This window comes from Acipenser ruthenus, chromosome 49 (genome assembly GCF_902713425.1).
Source record: "Acipenser ruthenus chromosome 49, fAciRut3.2 maternal haplotype, whole genome shotgun sequence".
NCBI classification, from domain to species: domain Eukaryota; kingdom Metazoa; phylum Chordata; class Actinopteri; order Acipenseriformes; family Acipenseridae; genus Acipenser; species Acipenser ruthenus.
In genome coordinates, this window is record NC_081237.1 from 4,005,093 (window position 1) to 4,024,638 (window position 19,546).

General features: G+C 39.3%; 1 protein-coding gene across 2 annotated transcripts in view; it reads left to right on the forward strand.

The window, feature by feature from the left end:
* The window catches only part of LOC117966389 (long-chain-fatty-acid--CoA ligase ACSBG2-like), a 22,693-nt gene continuing 3,147 nt past the window's right edge, over positions 1–19,546 (forward strand). Inside the window, exons 1-13 of one of the 2 annotated variants that reach the window (XM_034912363.2) lie at positions 1–147; positions 8,311–8,440; positions 9,333–9,454; positions 10,701–10,963; positions 12,027–12,115; positions 13,302–13,422; positions 13,604–13,684; positions 13,829–13,978; positions 14,551–14,727; positions 16,397–16,578; positions 17,446–17,679; positions 18,107–18,324; positions 18,612–18,751. In XM_034912363.2, the coding sequence (XP_034768254.2) occupies positions 8,334–8,440; positions 9,333–9,454; positions 10,701–10,963; positions 12,027–12,115; positions 13,302–13,422; positions 13,604–13,684; positions 13,829–13,978; positions 14,551–14,727; positions 16,397–16,578; positions 17,446–17,679; positions 18,107–18,324; positions 18,612–18,751 (1,884 nt within the window). In that variant the 5' untranslated portion in view covers positions 1–147; positions 8,311–8,333. Of the gene's footprint in view, positions 148–4,804; positions 4,951–8,310; positions 8,441–9,332; positions 9,455–10,700; positions 10,964–12,026; positions 12,116–13,301; positions 13,423–13,603; positions 13,685–13,828; positions 13,979–14,550; positions 14,728–16,396; positions 16,579–17,445; positions 17,680–18,106; positions 18,325–18,611; positions 18,752–19,546 lie in introns of those variants that run through there. The other variant, XM_034912362.2, reaches the window with a different exon arrangement.

Sequence of the window (19,546 nt, forward strand, 5' to 3'; positions counted from 1 at the left end):
GCGCCTCGATTATTTGCGTATTTCCCTCAAGTGCGCGCGCACGTGGGCAGAAAAGTCAAAACCGATCCTTCTTACAGACGGGATAGAAATTCGCCGGGCGAACAAAATCATCTTTTCATATTTTCTAACTATTGTTGTTCAGCCAAGGTAAGACTGTATGTATTTATTTATTTATTTATTTTAAAACATACATACAAAATCACCCATTTAGAAGTTTATTTTTGTAAACCAAAACAATACCTGTAATGTGTGTGTGTGGCGTTCAGTATTATATAAGTTAATACAATGTCAGTGTGCGTTATTAATTATAATAACCCGTATCAAATAATAACCCATCTTCCTTCTTTTCTGACCACCAACTTATTGTGGTATGTTTTAATTCTTTTCCTGGTAGGTCCTACTTCTTGATAAGCGACGAATTACTAGAATTTAAACATTTGTGTTGTTAATTTTATGATATTCTCTAGTATAAAATTAATGCCTAAAGTTTAAAAGCATGTGGCATTTTAGATAGATACATGTCGAGTATACGTCGTTTGAGGAGTTTGTTTTTGTTTGTTTTCTCTGTATATTGTTATACCTAACTGAATTATAAATTCGATATTCATTTGATATCAGCAACAGTGTCATTTAGTCTTTTCAAACCAACTTTAATGTGAAGCTGACCAGTGTATTTTCACAAACTTTGCTTTACTGGTGAATTCTGTACATGATTTGTGAAAATCATTAGAATATCCCATATGCGCTACAGTAACAGGGCTGAATGGACCAGCTTTAATCCTAGTTAGTCAGTGTATTTTTTTTAATGTTATTAACAAATGTTAAAGCAAAGCAATTATTTGTTAATGTAAAGCTTAGTGAACAAAATATATATTTATTTTTTAAGTTGTGAAGCCAACCTTCGATAATACCATATCCGAACAGTACTCGGAATAATTTGAGTGAATATTAAGTTTCAGTGTCCATGTCATAATAACGGAGTAATTCAAACCCAATTCTGAAACGCAGTGCTGGAAATATGGGCTGACGCTGCAGGTTTGGTTTTTTTCCATTGAAATTCCTACAACCGGGTCGAGTTTAAGATTTTTTTCAAATAATAAGTACAGAAAAACGCCGTATTTGTTCTTGGCAAATGCTGTAGCCAAAAAAAAACGTTTAGACACAGTTCCACGTTTTACTAATTTTTTTTTTCTGCGTGGAAAATTAATAAGGGTCGAAAACAAGACCAACCTTTTCTACTCCGTATCTCAAGAAGCTATTTAAAACCAATTATTTCTAGCCTGCTATAATTAATAGGCTGACCGATCACAAGTATGGGACTTGTGACCTTGTGGCAGAAAAAACTAGTCATAATCCACATGCCCAGTCATCCTTGTCTGCCACACAACAGTTTGAGATCATACTGCAGTAAGTACTAAAGCACCCCCAGGACACACAGGACACAGTCTGCATTTGTTAAGCTTGTTATGATAACTGTTAATCAGATTCATTTCATAAGCAGTATTTCAGAGTGCTGTGCAGTTATTATCTACATACAGGTATCCTCTGCTCCCGGGGTAGGTTCATGTCTCGCTGCGCATCAGTTTAAAGAAGCAGCAGTGGATTTCTTTACCTATTTGTATTAACCTGCTGTTAGTCTGCTCTGTCACTCGCAGAAGCAGGTTCACATGCATTGTAATCTCTAATGTCATTCTCTGATGCTGTCTGTGCTGGAGCTCCACATGGTGTGGCAGGCTTGAGCTGATGTTTCCTGTGCAGAGGGCACACCGATTTATTAATTTACCTGCCATCCTGTAGCCAAGCTCTTTGGCTATTGAAGTACATAGGGGAGGAGTCTCTACCACAACAGGCGTCTGAAATTATTGACATTATCCCAGTGAACGACAGTAACCTCTGCGAATTTGCTCCTCTTTGGAATGGGCAGATGGGCTCAGCTGTCATGTGACTGTGTGCAGATGGGCAAGTCTTGCCTCTGGATTGGTTGAAATGATCTGGCTATATGGTGTTTCTCCTGAGACAGCTGCAATGGAAAGGGATGGGGCTGAGCATTTAGATGCAGCTGTCTTGCTTTCATGCCAGGCACTTTATATGCGTGGAGTTTTTAAAATATATTTTTTACAGTGTCAGTCCGTTTGGGGAAATTCTGAAAGTGACTCTGACTCATAGGGGAAGTCTGTATTTCATATTTTAGTTGTTTATTTAGGATGGAGCTTGTTAATTATAACAGCAGGGAGAGCTGGCACCATAATTACAAATAATGGGACGGGTGGGGTGAGGAATCATGCAATTGGACCTACTTTACAGGTATATCCAGTATTTCACACGTGTGTGTGTGTGTGTGTGTGTGTGTGTGTTTTCTTATATATAATTTAACTTCCCCTTCCCCACACAAATTGTGCATTTCAGATTTGGAAAATAATTACCATGGTCAGACAAGGCATATGCTATGTGGTGGGTATTGCAAATATTCTGGTGAACAATTCTTCATACTAGGATATATATATCCTATATACATTTCTTACCATGGTGAAAACATTCTCGTCTTAATTTCTGTATATATTTAAGCAAGAGCAAATCATTTGAGACCCATGTTCATGACTAACACGTCAAAGTCGTTCCTTAAGGCACGTGTTCTACCAGCTGAAAAGCTGTTTGTAAGAATGAGTCAGGAATGTTAGATCCCATTAGACAGGCAGACCGCTTCAAAAAGAAACTCGCCACACATGTCTTCACAGATAGATACTGATCAGCACATGACGCTTAGCTGCCTAAGCAGAGTTTGTGCTTTTTGTTGAAGTTTATTATGGATGAAGAGGGCAGTGGACAACATCTTGGTAGTGTGGGGTAAAAATAACACACACACACACATATATATAATGTATTCCCTAGGTTCTGCTTTATACAGTTTACACTTTACTAAATTAGTCAATGAGCAATACATGGGGAACCTTCCCTTTTGCAGGTGCAGCAAAATAACCCACAACAAAGAAATAATGACTGTGCAAACTTGTATGACATACGCTTCTAGAAATAGAGGGTCTAATGGAGAAAGAAAACATGCAAGCAGGGAAAGTGAATATAAACTGCCATTAATCCCTAATACTGACACTTCTTTAGTGCACTTAAGAAAGCATTTTGAAGAGGGTTGCTGATGAGTTGTAACAGTGTTTGCAATGGGATGGGATCAGTCAGGGAAATCCCCAAGGAGGCAACATGATCACAACTCTATTTATAAAGTATCTGCCTCGGGTGGGAAAGTTTGGTGATTATTACTTTCATCTGTGCCTCGTGCAGCAACTGAAAAGATACACATTGCCCTCATGTTACATCATCAGGCTCACTTGGTAGAGCAAATAAATGTTGTGACCCCAACAACTGTCCAGAAGATCATCTTAATTTAATAACCTTCATCTCTCCCCAAAACCATTAGGCTTGCCTCGTGTATTACTTTATTATTTATTTATTATTATTTATTTCTTAGCAGACGCCCTTATCCAGGGCGACTTACAATCGTAAGCAAATACATTTCAAGTGTTACAATACAAGTACTTACTGTTTTACCCTCATTTTTATCATAACCTTCCCTGCGTGAAGGATGCAGCATCAGCAAAGAGAGCATGGCTAGTCCAGAAAAGAAAACCGATTAGCAGGCAATGCTTCATCTGCAGCGCCTGTCGAAGTGAGTGGGCACGCCAGCGCTATTTTTAGGTGGAGTAGTTTAAATGGCAATTACAACTGCAATTTTAGGTTACCTTAAAAAAAAAAAAAAAAAATTGAAAGACAGTTATGATCTCTGTATTTAAAAACAAATTTCTGTGGGTGACTCACTATAACAAGAAAACAAAACAGAAACCCTGGCTAATATCAAAACATCCTTGAATGAGCTTCTATGTTGAAGTTTCTGCATGAACATGATCTAAGATCCCCGGCCATTTTGCGAGTTTGAATGTAATAGAGGTCACTTTCTCACCTCCAGAGAGCGAGTGGGGATGGTGCAGAGAGCTGGCGGGGATGGTGTAGATGGTCTCCCCCCACTGCAGTTCAGCTGCTTGTGAATAACATTTACCACCCTCTGTGTATTTTGATAACTGTGTTAGCATAAGCTCTCAGACCACTGGCCTTTTGGAGCACAGCTCCTGTAAATTAATCTGTTAGATATTATTTTCGTGAGTGTGTATATGTGTGTATGTGTTTGTATATATATATATATATATATATATATATATATATATATATATATATATATATATATATATATATATATATATATATATATATATATATATATAATATATATATATATATATATGTGTGTGAAGATTCTAAAGGTTACCATTCACACCTAGAAAACACCATATAATGTAATCTTTTTACAACATACGGAAATGAAACAGAAGATATTTGTTTTATCTTGATTGACTTCTCTGTTTACAAAGTAAGAAATATGTTATCGATAGCTTTAAAATGCCGTCTGTCTTGTGTTTGCAGTGGCAAGCTTCTGGCTTGTTTGTCCTATAGTAACCCCTGTTCACTTTTAGCTGCAAAACTGTGCCGTTGACGTGGGCGTGTCCTTTTACCAGATATGCAAAAAAAAAAAAAGGTTTGAGCATCCTGTAGGAAAATGGACCTGCAGCCCCAGTGAGCTAGTGCATATCCTGCCACACCATGTGATCTAAAGACATGCCCATATATGGGAGTACAGCGTGTGGTGTGATGAGGGCCCGGTAAGATCCACCAATCAGAATGCTGTGTCTGTGACATCGCCTGCCGGGGGGGTGGGGAGTGCTGTTTGAAAATGAATGATGTGTTTCACTTCTGTGAAGCAAGGCAAGGTCTGGTTACTCCTAAAGAGACTGCATACACAGCTGGCTTTAAAACCAGTTACTAGAGGACAAGTAGATCATAGGAATTTAAGAAGATAACTGCACTCGGACCACTCCACTATGCACTGTAAGACTCTTTTTTTTTTAATCACTATTACATTAACACTGTAATGATTTGTTTTCACTTTACATGAAAGTGCTTCACAATCTAATAATTTAAGGTCATTATTATCATAGTATTATCCTTTAAAATTGAATATTTAAATGCACACAATGTGGTTGTTAAAACTTGTGATATATATTGAAACCAAACTCTCACTAAACTACATGATCTGAAAACGATCTGCATAGAGTGGTGATTTTATACAGACATTTGAACATACTGTACTTTATGCAGTTAGTAGAATATTACTATTGGTGATTTAAATGTTATTGAACACATGCATATCCCTGCTTGTCTAGGGGTCTTTGTAGTTGGGTTTATATTAATATATTCTTTTACTGTTTTATATTGATTTTGTGTCTGATATATCACAGCAGCTACATGCATGCACAACAAACTCATGCATTTAAACCGTTAATGTGAAAAAACTATCATGCACAAGTGAGGAGTGAGAATTATATTCAAAATGGAAAAGGCATTTTGAAATGGTTATAGAATTGCACACAGCATGGTATACAGCACACGGATGCAGCAGCACATTTTACTGAGAGTTTAAACCCGACGCCTTAAGAAAAAACAGCTATTGTAGGAATTGTTCTCCTTCACTGTCAGTTTATGAATGAGCCTCATTGATTAAAAAAAATCACAGCAATCCAGCTAGACAGCTGCAGCAGCCCTGTGAAACAGCCCCCGTTCATGCAAGGGGCTTCACAGTGTAAATGCTGGGTAGGGCTGGCCATAGAGGAATGTGGAACATATTTAACATCACTTGATTTGTACAGTACATTTACTTGTAGTGCCTCAATGAGCCAGTACATTAGCATACAATAGGTAGAGGCATGAGTTTCTAAAATTATATATATATATTATTATTATTATTACATTTCTTAGCTGACGCCCTTATCCAGGGCGACTTACAATTATTACAGGATATCACATAATTTTTACATACAATTACCCATTTATACAGTTGGGTTTTTACTGGAGCAATCTAGGTAAAGTACCTTGCTCAAGGGTACAACAGCAGTGCCCCCCCCTGGGATTGAACCCACAACCCTCCGGTCAGGAGTCCAGAGCCTTAACCACTACTCCACACTGCTGCCCACATATATATATACACACTATACTATGCAATGCATAATTTACTGTGAACCCAAGTGTTTTGAGATGTGTTGTAAAACTGGTAAGGAAGGAATGTAACCCATGGAAACCACTCCCAGGAATGTAAGCCAGCCACTGGCACTAAAACACAACTAAACAAAACTGATCAGGACTTGTCCAGTGATTATATTTTTACGAGTATGTAGTAAGTGCAGTTTACATGGAAGACCGAGAAGTCATTTACGTTTTTCATGGAAGCATATCTGTGTATATGAGGTATGTTGGCAGAAATGTGCTTATTCAAATGCACTTAGTCCTGATGATATAGTGAGAAACGGGCTGTGGGTGTTGTTTAGGCGTAAGGAATGCATGTAGAAGCATTCATTTTGGTTGAAAGTGCTTTTTTGTTTATTTGTTCCATAAAAAAAACCCTTGATTAACATTTACAGGGGGTGTTTTAAATTAAATAGTTGTTAGGGTTATGAGTTTTATATATATATATTTTTTTTTATTTTTATCATCAATGTAGTGTTCCTCTATGAATAGTGTATCTTCCTATTATTCTAACTGGAAGTTAAGCTTTAATGTAAGAAAGAGATATTGATTTAACTTTGGCTTTGTATAAATGAATAAATCAAGCAGGTTTGCTTCTCTTATCTGAAGGTTATACATGGTCTTAACCGGTAGTAACTTCCAGGATGTTTGGGCCATTTCATATGGACATGATCTGCTGATAAAAGATGAGGAAATCAAGCTGATGAAATTCTTGCTTAACAATTCAGTTTCCTAACAATTCCCTAACTTTTCTAACACACAGGTTTTTTTTAATTTATTTATTTTTTAACATGTTTTAATAATTTTTCTTACCTAACTGATGTACTAACCTTCAGGTTGCATGAAGCATATTCTCACACACACACACACACACACACACACACACACACTTCACACAAATAATATTCTGTAAAGCCATAAAGATTTGCAAGTCTTTTATTATGAGTTTTTCGCGTATGATTTTTGGCACGAATATCCAATTCCAGTAACAATACATACTTCATATATTGCAACAGGTCACCAACGTTTCTGGAGCAAAATAGGTTTTATGGGTGTGATTCGCCAAATATTTTGGTTTCAAATATTTATGGCTTCACAGTATTAAGGAACAAAAAGTGTGGGGCCAAGTACCGCAGGTTCGAGCATCAGTGGAGAATGAGCTAGCACACCACACTGTGACCTCGAAGCATCCGGACAGCACGAGTAAGAGAGCATGAGTTACATACAGCCAAAGTGAGACGCATTGAATTACAACACATGGGGTAGAATGCAAACTGTTCGCATTTTTCAGTGTAAATACATTTTGAGTGAAACAAAATGTTCCTGTTGCCTTTCCAAAGATGTGTTGCTTCAGATTGCTCCCCTGCCCTAAAATACTTGTTTAAATAAGGGGATAATAAAACCAAACTAATCTCAGTAAACCTGAAAACCAGTCTCTGGTAAAAAGGAATTAGGCTAATCCTTTACAAGTTAAACCCTTTGATTGAGAGCAGACTTCTTCACAAGGCTACATAAACAGGATGTGAATTGGGGAATAACAAAGACATCTGGTGTCACTGTTTGTTTATTATATATTATACAGATAAGCTAATGGGGATAATGGGTTTCAGTTCAAAATCGCAATATATTAAAATCAGTTTCACAATGAAGGTAATATAAAATAAAATAAAATTAATAATTGTAAATAAAAAAAGTATGCCTGGGCTATTCACTTAATATGTTGGTTACAACAGATTATACCTGCATCCTAATTAAGGAGTATTCTGATTACATAACTTGCTTCCTAAATTGCCACAAAATGAAGCAGCATGCAGCCCTTGCTTAACCCCTTTAGTAATTTAGCACCAACTTTGAATAGGGAGAAATGATTTGTTGTGAAATAATTTCTCTCCTGCTGCATTATTAAAAGCAATTGTTGTTTAATAATTATGGAACCAAGAGTAAACTAACCCCATTTCAGATATACCTACACTTGAGGAAATCTCTTAACTGGCTACCACCTTGGGCGTTCTCCTTGCTATGCAATTGGATTAAAGCATAACCCTAGTTTGGAAACACGATGTTGCTGCCCGGTGACGTGAAGCATAGGAATATAAATGGATCCCATCAGAACTGTGACTGAATTGTTGTCTGCTTCAGCACACGCTGACCTTGTATTGTAATTCACAGTAACCCTATTGAGTGAAACCACGATGACAGCTGCAGCAGTGATGGAGCCAACTGGAGAATACCTGCAGTCATGCAGCCCTGAGGAGTGTGATGTCTCAGTGATAGATGTTGCTGTGGAGTCTCCAGCAAAGTATGTACCAGCCCTGTATATTTAAAACGTCTTGGTGTCTCTACACAGTACGTCTGTTTTCTCTCTCTCAATGGAGTATTTATTTTACAATCTATTTGCATAACATGTGGCTTAATATCTGGTTGCTTGTCTGCCAAATATTTGTAGGTCAAACGACAATTTATATAATATGTTGGGCTTTATTGTGTGCCATCTTATATATTCTTTTTATAGTTATGTCATCAAAAAGCAATGCCCACAGAACCACATTAAAATGTAAATGTTTTAATTTGTCTGTCTGTCTGTCTGGCCTGTTTCATCTCTGTTATAATTAGTTCAAGCCGAGGCCACCTTAATTTGGATAATTGTCTGCTTTTGAGTATCGCTTTTAATAAAGGTTTCTTCAGTGTCAGATAGCAGTTTATTTACAAAGGTAAAAAGACAACAGCAGTTAAAATGATCAGATTGGGTTTCACTTTTTTTATTTTTGTAATTACTGTGTGGTTCAAACGTGTGAAATCGACTGGATTGCTTTACAAGCTTTTATAGTTTGGATGCTAGATAAGAGTATACTTGTCACTTGTCACAAATTTACAATGAAGATTGCATAACGCATGGGTATTTATTTACACAAACATGGTGTGAGGTATTACACATTCCGCACAGGACCAGGCATCATAAATGAGTTTGTAGGGAAAATAATTCAAAATGACTAACAGAAGTAGCAAGAACTTATTGTAGTGTGCGAGGTTTTTTGTGTACTCGTCTTAGAATAAATAACACAATTTCAATGAAAATACTAATTTAAAAGAAAGACAGAAAATGGAGATTCGCTGTATTATTCAAAGACATATTAAGGTGAAGGTTCTGTTCTCAAGAAGCCGTGACTCACAAGCAGTGTTCTTGTCATTAGTGATTCATCAGAGGAAGAGTGTTCTTCAGAGAGGGAAGAGGAAGCAGACACAGAGATGACCCCAGCCCTGCAGAGTGGAAGCTCTGTTAGCACACAGGAAAGCAAGCCAGTAACGGCAAACGGTGAGGCAGGACTTCCATTACCTTCACTACAGAACAATTCAGCACATCTGCAACAACAACAGGCAGAAAAAAAAAAGTGTTTCAAACAAGCCAACAGAAATAGGTGATGAATAGATGAAGCTGTTTCTGATTTCAGAATCAGTAATCGGCTATCGTACAGTATAAATGTACTGACGTGTCATAAAATGTTATAAAGAAGTCACAAGGCCACTGTGTTTTCCAACAATACTCATACTTGTAAGTGCGGTTTGTTTTCCCACTGTGGCCGTTTTAGAAAATGCATTCACAGTGTGCTCTCTTGGCCATGCCTTGGTGTATTTACATAATGCATTGTGTGTTCTCAGTGACTTCCTCTTCTGTAATTACTTCCTTAGTCTGTTAATGGAAAACGAACTCCAATCCACTGGGTATTTTTTGGTGATTTACCTGGCCTGATGATCGGGTTATTCCAGAACTCAGTTGCATTCAGTATTGTTAAGCACTTCTTTCAGTACAGAAATTTGAATGTTAAAAGATTTGATGGAATACCTGTGCATGTACTCGGTGAGTTAGTCAGGTAAATGAAATATTCCACAAAAGGTATACAAGAAGAATGTACCTACTTAATAATTCATTGTTATGCTAAACAACGAATGTGCTTGTGGCGCGACGCTGCAGTCAGTTCATGTCCTGGAGGGCTGCCAGTTTGTAACGTGAGGCACCCCCATTGGAAGCATTGTGTGGCTCGTGCCACATGCTGCCCGGAACAGTGCTTCCCTATTCATGCTGCATCTCAGTTAATCAGCATAAGAGATGGACGGCAACGCTAATGAAAAGGCCTTTTTCATTTCCTCTGAGTGCAGTGTGTCGGCCAGGGGGACTCTGGGGCAAGCACTTTATTCTGAACAGTAAATAAACAAGCTGACGGAGCTTCAAAGCTGCCAGAGTGCTGCCAACCCTGAGAGCCTGCTTGGAATAGAGATTTATGGGAAGACATTCATAAAAGCCTGACAATTAAGCATACCATTAACAGGGCTGATTTAAGTACAATTTTCCTTTTTTTGCCCTTTTTTTATTCATGCATATTTTATTGCAGCAGTGTAGGCTGTGCAAATAGAATTGACACAACTCGACAGCTTGCTTGAAAAACAAGGAGTAAACATTTGTTGCTGCTGGTGATCAACTTTATAGTTGTATAAGATTAGAAAAATATATATATTCTGCATCAGCAAATGCTAATAATGAGCACTGCTTGTTTGATTTCCAGCGGATGTGTTGCGTCCCGACACGTTAAACCTTAATGAGCTAAAGCTATGCACAACAAAAGAGGATGGGGAGGTGAAGCTGAGGATGGGAGATTCTGGCCAAGCTGCAGAGCCCGCTATCACAGTCAATCAAATGTTCCTGCAAACTGTGGAGCAGTATGGGGACCAAGTGGCGCTGGCATCCAAGGACGGAGACAACTGGAACAGACTGACCTATAAAGAGTACTATCAGAGATGTCGAACGGCAGCTAAAAGCTTTTTAAAGGTCATTTTAGTTTTGAATGTTTCTTTGCAGTAGGCTCGACCACTGAACAGAACGCTCCTTCTTGTAGTTTAATAACATGTAAACTAACTCTCCGGTCTGCTGAACTTTAGCAGTTGATGCTAGGGAATGTATTGCCTGCCCTTGCTTGTTAGCGACTGCTCTCTGAAAGGGTTTTGTTTTGCAATATCCACAGAACCGAATATCCAAATGGAACGCAGAGACTATCTAATGCCATTTGAGGTGCAGATTAACTTAGCCAAAGTATTTTGTTGTATTGTTTTATTTAGCAAACTTTTTGAAGTATACAAATCACAACTTAACCCCCAGGTGAAATTTATCTTGCTTCAATAATGAAAGTAAAAACAAAATGACAAAACACATGCTCCAAGTAACCTGCAGGTGAATTCATTAATACTGCTCTAATTCATTAACATTCTGCGGCTAGATGAATGGGATCATTTTAGTTTAGTTTTGCTTGATATTTATGCGTTTTTATCTCAAATTCTCTGTTTTCTTCATTCTAATCCAGATCAGTAGCTTATCGCAGTTCTCCCTCTTTGGAACAAAGCACAGGTGTCCCTTTTATAAAGTTTTATTTCTGTATGCTGTAATAAAAGCATACAGCAAAGTGCAGTAGAGCATAGTGAAATTATGAAAATGCATTGGCAAGCTTGGTAAAGAAGTATGGTACAGAATAAAAAACGAAATGCAGTAATCTATGTTAAATGCAATAGTGTAAAAGGATGGTAAACTGAAAAATGACTTTCAGAATTTATTCTTTCAGACATTATACAAAGAGTTAAGCCTACAAAGCTACTGTATTGCTTGGAGTTTATAAACAACCTGGCTAACATGGTAACTGCATTCGTAGACAATGATGAACCTTTGACTCTAGTTTTTGTAATGCCAGTTTATTGTAAACCTAATTCAATGAAGGTGTCATTAATCTTCCTTTTGGCAATCGGAGGAAACAAAAGAGGTGGTGTAGAATGTCACCTGAACATGTGGCTCTGATATTGATGTGTTCCGTACCTGTGTGGTAAGCAAGTGCCTTTGTTTGCAGCTTGGGCTGGAGCGTTACCATGGAGTTGGGATCCTGGGATTCAACTCTCCTGAATGGTTCATTGCAGATATCGGAGCTATTCTAGCAGGGTAAGAACAATCAAACCATCTCACACCTTACCGTATTCTCTACAGAACAATATTTGGTCACTGTTTTGTTCTGCCTCCCCCCCCAGAGGCACCTGTTTTGTTCTGCCTCCCCCCCCAGGAGGCACCTAGCCCCCAGTGTCTTTTGTTTTTTGTAAATCTGCTGCACTGAGTGAAACTTGTTAACCCGGCCGCCACTTACAGTGAAGCTGTCTCTTGCTATTCAGCCCTCTTGGGTAGCTGCTGGTGTCTCTCTGGCATGTAAATACTATTGTTTTGGGTGGGGTGTGTTTGGATGTGCAACAAACAGGAATTGGGTGTAAACATAAACATTCAGAAAGATGTTATCTGTTTGAACAAGTCGTTTTGTAGCATGTATCCTGATCACCTTGTCATTCCTGAAGGAGTCTGCTTGTTTATTTTAGTAAACATCAACAGTCCAAAGCACCTTTGACTGTTGTTCCATAGTCCAATGTGTTCTTGTGCATATTTTAGTCTCATTCCCCTTTCTTAACAGAGGTATTCTTACTGCAACACATCCTTTAAGTCCTGATTTCAAGAGTGACCTTCGTACTGTTGATTTGATTGACACGACACCTGTGCCTTCTGCCAGTTCTGTTGTCAATTCAACTCTTGTCTTTTATACTTCTTAAGGATATTATCTTCAAGTATTGCTCATCCTTGTTAGACAGCTTTCTGGGTCTTCCAGTCCTGGCTTTGTCAATTACAGATGATGTTTCTCTGTACTTGTTGAGTATGCTTGAAAATCGAGTGATGCGAGCTATTTCACTCAATGTTTTTCCTTCTTTATGCAAGTTAAGGTTGTTATAATAGTAGAAAACACTAGTGGAGGCTTTGAGTAAATTGTTGATGCTCATAATGCATCAGGATAGAAAAATGCCACGTCTGAGACTTTTGCACAGCAGTGTATATATATATATAAATAATTTTGGCCGTAGTTGTGCATTACTTGTACGTATAGCTACAAAATGACCCAGCTTTTGAAAGCTAAATTCATACCCTAGGAGTTAAGTGTCAAGCCAGGTTCGAGAGTCTGAAAATAGTTCCTGTGTGAAAATTACACAAAAATAATATATAGTTATGCCTGCCACAAAAAGAGTTGTATCACACAGCTGGAAACAGGCTGTTATAAATAACTGTATCTTATCTTTTCTTCTGAATTTTACAGAGGATTTGCAGTTGGCATCTACACTACAAACTCTCCTGAAGCTTGTCAGTACGTGGCAGAAAACTGTAAAGCGAACGTCCTTGTCGTTGAAAATCATAAACAGCTGCAGAAGATTCTTCAGGTAATTATTTGTGCTGCTGTTTTAGTTTGATCAAGTTCTAGCTAATAAGCATTCCTTTGCGCAAATTGTTTAGGAAATTGCACTGCAAAACTGCTGTCAAAGAAACAGCAGGTTGCATTAATGTATATTTCTGCAAGTATAGTAATATTCATGTGGTAAATATCAGCATTTTGCCTTTTAGATTCAAGACAAACTCCCACATGTGAAAGCCATTATTCAGTACAAAGATGCACTAAAAGAGAAGAAACCAAACCTCTACACGGTAAGACATTTCTTTTCTTCAGTAAGTTGACGGAAGTTTAGCTTCGTATTGAAGTCGTTCAGTAAAGTTTGTATTTGCTTGCATGGATTACATTGAAATAAACCCTGGCATAATAGAAAATTCTTTTCTTTCTTTTATAAACAGTGGGCAGAGTTTATGGAGATGGGAACAGATGTCCCAGATTCCCAGCTGGATGAGATCATTGCCTCCCAGAAGCCCAATCAGTGCTGCACTCTAATCTACACCTCAGGGACCACCGGCCAGCCCAAAGGAGTTATGCTTAGCCATGATAATGTGAGTACAAACACTGTTCCCTTTGACTGGCGAACGTAGTTTCCTGTCGTCCACCCTGCTCATTAAGGGAATGAGCCACTAGTACTTCCCTGAAGACATTTCCACCAAGTACTGACGTGGGATCTTTAAACACGCCACTACACTGTTACCTAGTGGCAAAATGCCACCGCAAAACACAGCCCTTTAACTTACTTGTAAACAGTACTCTGCTAGAACTGCATACATGCAACCACGTGTATTGATTGTCCGACCTGTCTAATCACAATATAAAGACCCAGATGAATCGGGTCTCTTAAGCAGCCCTTACAATGATATTTTATGGGCTTGCTTTCTTATGAGTATTAAATATATCCCCTTCAGCCACTGCTTGTATAATTGTACCATGTTATATTTCCTATCTATACTTCCTATTCACAGAAGCCGTAGCAGGGCCTCTTCTAGCACCCCAGAGAGTTCTCAAACCGTTTTCTAAAAATGGAAATATGCGGTGCCTAATAATATGTAGCATATAGGAATCCCTGTAGCCTGGTTTTCCTAGCTGGGTTTGAATCCCTGTGTCCCCTCTATTGCAGATAACCTGGACCGCGTCTGCTACAGGAAAGACGGTGAAGCTGAAGCACGCCTGCGAGGCCCAGGAGGTGGTAGTCAGCTACTTGCCGCTCAGCCATATAGCAGCTCAGATGATTGATATATGGCTACCCATCAAATACGGAGGGGTCATCTACTTTGCACAGCCTGATGCACTGAAGGTAATGAAAGATGCACACTTGACAAAGGGGTGCTTTCCAGTCATAAAGCAGCACAGTCTATTGCAGGGGTGGCTGACCCTGATCCAGGTCTTCTGGTTTGTGTCCCACCCGAGTTCTCAGTTAAGCCCTGGACACGCTGCCCGATGCGATCAATGGCATTGCGACTTTTCAGGGCAGTGTATTATGCTTTGCGATGTGATTTTACAGGATCGGCCGATCGATCGCAATGTTTAAACATGTTTAATATTTCGCAATGCAATTCCCTCATTCTGTAAATATTTTGCAAATAGTTAAATTGTACAATGCTTATGGGGCTGTCAGGGCTTGCGTTTAAAAGATATCGGCACAGACATTATATACAAACCAATGGAATACCTTGTGTGTGTGTGTGTGTGTATTAATAGAGAGAGAGAATATATGTGTCCAGTCCTATGTGGTTTTCACAATCACTCTGCCTTCTAGCCAAAATTGTAGATAGCACTGTCATAGCCTTATGTTTTCGCCTATTGTCATTGATTTGCCCCATTGCCACAAACATCAGTGGGGGGGTGGGATCACAAATTGTGCGTCCCTTCCTGCGATTTCAGTCAGGCAGCGTGTGATGCACGCTAGCAAAGATTTTTTTGTGATGCGACCTCCTGCATCGGGCAGTGTGTTCCAGGCTTTACTTACTTGAACCAATTTTTTGCATAATTTGGTCAACACTAACTTTTTTTCTAGGTCTTTTAGCTATTGATGATTTAAAGTTACCCAGAAAACCTGCAGGATTGTGGCTCTCCAGGACCAGGGTTGGCCAGCCCGGGTCTTTTGCAACATTCAGTAACTTTAAGAGGATTGGTACAAATCAGTTTAAACTTAGTAATACAATTAAAGAGATGTTATTGAATGTGAGGATAATTAATTCAGCAAGTTTCGTAAGACTAAATATTCATAGTAAGTGGCCCAAAGTTACAAAAAGAAAGCAGTTCAAGTAGTATGTCATTGCTGTGATACATTGGCTTTTATGAATACAGCCCATGGTGTGTGTCTTCCCCGGATTTCAAAGGCTGGAGACCCCCTGTGGCGACTAGTTGATCTTATTAAAGTTTAATAACCAAGTAATCCAATTAAATACTTAACTGAGTAACTTATTTCGATTTATGGAAGATAAAGCAACCTTTTTAAGTGGATAGCTTGATAGAGATACTGTTATTACAAGCAGCAGTGAAACTTTACAGACGCTTTAGAGCTTTAGAGATCACAGTTTCGCCCTGGTCTCTTACAGTAACAAGCCCTTCTGCTTGTTAAGAGGATTGATCAAGTGGTTCCCAACCCGCATCATCGCTGTAGGTGGATCCAAGTTTGTAAACAGATGACACTAGTTTTACAATTGCTTGAGGTTCTTAGTCAGCTTATCTTTATTGTACTTGCATTTAACTTTGCTTGAGGAAATATATATATATATATATATATATATATATATATATATATATATATATATATATATATATATATATATATATATATATATGCATAGAATAGCTATGTAATGTCAATGCTTATTTTTGAAATCTGCTGATATGATCCCATGGCCTTGATCAGATGAAATGAGGAAAATATGAATCAGTTGATTTTGGTCCTCCTGTTAACCCCAGTGTTTACCCTGATGCACGTTGGCGTGTTTCCACAGGGCTCCCTGGCGATCACCCTCAAAGAGGTGAGACCCACAGCATTTATGGGCGTCCCTCGCGTCTGGGAAAAAATGCAGGAGAAAATGAAATCGGTCGGCGCCAAGTCTTCTACTGTCCAGAGGAGGGTGGCATCCTGGGCTAAAGACGTGGGGCTCCAGACGAACCTGAACAAAATGCACGGGTACGTCAGTGAAGACAATGTGCCGTCTATTATTATTATTATTATTATTATTATTATTATTTATTTGGCAGACGCATTCATCCAAGGTGACTTACAGGTATTACAGGGCAGTACAGGGTTACAATGCAGGCTTAATATTTAAATACAGTATAGTTGACAGTAAGTGCAAATAATACTACTAAAATAAAATATGAACTAGGATGCAACAAGTTAGGATTACAGCAAGTAATATCTATAATGACATATTAGTAGTGCAATAGTGTAAGGAGGGTGTATTAGCTGAGGGTCCAGTAGCATAGAAGGAGTACAGTGATAAATACAGTCCCGCTAAATATCTTATTGCTTTACCTTCCTATCTTAACTTAGCAAAACATTGGAGTGCTTCCTTAATTCTATATTCCAAACCTTCTCACTTTGAGTAGAGTTTTCTAATGCCATGTCAGTCCATAGTAATTCAGATTCATAAGCACTGATCGTTTAGATCCTCTGGTGTGCCTTGTATATGTCCAACAGAACAAGGGAAATGTATTCACAACTTTGTAAAGTGTTTTCTTTTGTGGTCAGGTGTTTAATGTGCTTGCACTTGACTTGTAACTTGTTGCCTCTTGCCTCCCCTCTTGACCTCAGTGGAAATGACAGCGTGATCTCCATCGCGATACTGACTGTGTAAATGCGTTCTCTGTCGCGATTCTGACTGTGTAAATTGTTCTCCGTCGCGATACTGACTGTGTAAATGCGTTCTCCGTCGCGATACTGACTGTGTAAATGCGTTCTCCGTCGCGATACTGACTGTGTAAATGCGTTCTCCGTCGCGATACTGACTGTGTAAATGCGTAAAATGTGTTAAATCTTTTTTTTTTCCCTTAGGAATTCCTCACTCCCGTTCAGTTACCGCCTGGCAAAGAAGCTGGTGTTTAAGAAGGTGCGCAAGGCTTTGGGTCTGGACCGCTGTACCAAGTGCTACACCGGTGCAGCTCCCATTACTAAAGATACCCTGGAGTTCTTCCTGAGTCTCGACATTCCCTTGTATGAGCTGTACGGCATGAGCGAGAGCACAGGGCCGCACACGATTTCCATTCCCAGCGCTCACAGGCTCACCAGGTAGGGTTTCATTGTGTCCTGGGCTCCGGCCTCATTCCTGTAGCACCGGCACAAGCACATTTTGTTCCAGTCATAGTGAGCTAAGACATTACCCAGGGTGAGTAAACTCACACACCATGTCTAGTAACTACCCTTACAGGAGTACTATTGATCTCTCTAAACAACTCGCACTATACTTGGCTTCTGCTTAGGACTGTGTTGATCAATTCCCTTTAGACATTCAGTACCATCGTCATCACTATTCCCCTCTTTGTGCAGCTCCGGTTTTGATTACAAGAAAAATACTAAAGCCAGTTCCATGCTGGATTCTTGTACCAGTTGTGACAGGTTCACTTATGCAAGATCCTTGCCAAGAACTGCTTTAGGGCTCCTCAAGTAACCTGCAATTCAACATTTCCTGACCTGAGTTTCATTCCATCCTCTGCAGTTGTGGGAAAGTGATCTCTGGGTGCGAGACCAAGATTTTCAGCCCAGACAGCGAAGGGAACGGGGAGATCTGTTTCTGGGGGCGACATGTCTTCATGGGGTACCTAAACATGGAGGACAAGACGGAGGAGTCTCTGGACAGCGATGGCTGGCTTCACTCCGGAGACCTGGGGAAGCACGATAAGGAGGGCTTCCTCTTCATCACCGGCAGAATTAAAGGTAAAACAAAAGCAAATGCATTGCACCTGGGGCAAGCAGGGTTGTACACACTGTAACGCACCATGACGGTACACATGCAGTCGCTTCACAGTAAACCTGGTGTTACAGATTGTTACTGCTGGACGACAGATCATCCTTAGATCACATACTTAATAAGTGCCATATTTGTCAGCTAACTGTGTTATATCAAACTCGTATATCTGAATACCCAGTAGCAGTCGTGAATAGTATTGTTTTCTTGTGGTGGCGAGCACTAATTCTTTCTTTTTTTGGGGGGGGATTTATAGAGCTTATTATCACAGCCGGTGGTGAGAATATCCCTCCTGTCCCAACTGAAGATGCATTGAAGGAGTTGCTGCCTGTTATTAGCAATGCCATGCTGATCGGAGACAAGAAGAAGTTCCTGTCCATGCTTTTGACACTTAAGGTATTTAACCAAACAGTGATGGTGCTCTCAGCTTCTTCAGTGGCTCAGCTCATCACTGATGTGACGGAGCTCTCAGCTTCTTCAGTGGCTCAGCTCATCACTGATGTGACGGAGCTCTCAGCTTCTTCAGTGGCTCAGCTCATCACTGATGTGATGGAGCTCTCAGCTTCTTCAGTTATTCAGTTCATCACTGATGTGATGGAGCTCTCAGCTTCTTCAGTGGCTCAGCTCATCACTGATGTGACGGAGCTCTCAGCTTCTTCAGTGGCTCAGTTCATCACTGATGTGACGGAGCTCTCAGCTTCTTCAGTGGCTCAGTTCATCACTGATGTGACGGAGCTCTCAGCTTCTTCAGTGGCTCAGCTCATCACTGATGTGATGGAGCGCTCAGCTTCTTCAGTGGCTCAGCTCATCACTGATGGATGTTCTTAGTAATGAATACACAGCAGTGACTTGAAAATATCACACTTGTTTTCAAATGATCATTCATTTTTTGTATATATCTTGATCCTTAATACCACCACCAGGTTCTGTCCCCTAACTTCAAGAAATCTTGTAAATGTGGCACTGTACTGCCATCTGGTGGCATTGATGTGTAAGCAGCCTAATAATGATAATAATGATAATAATAATAATAATAATAATAATAATAATAATAATAATAATAATAATAATAGACAGGTGTTCCACTGTCACCCCCCCGGAAATACTTCTATGTATTTCTATTAAAGTGGGCCTCTGATTTAAGTGTAAATAGGAGCCATACAGCCATGTGTTCAGAACAGGTGGTGGCCT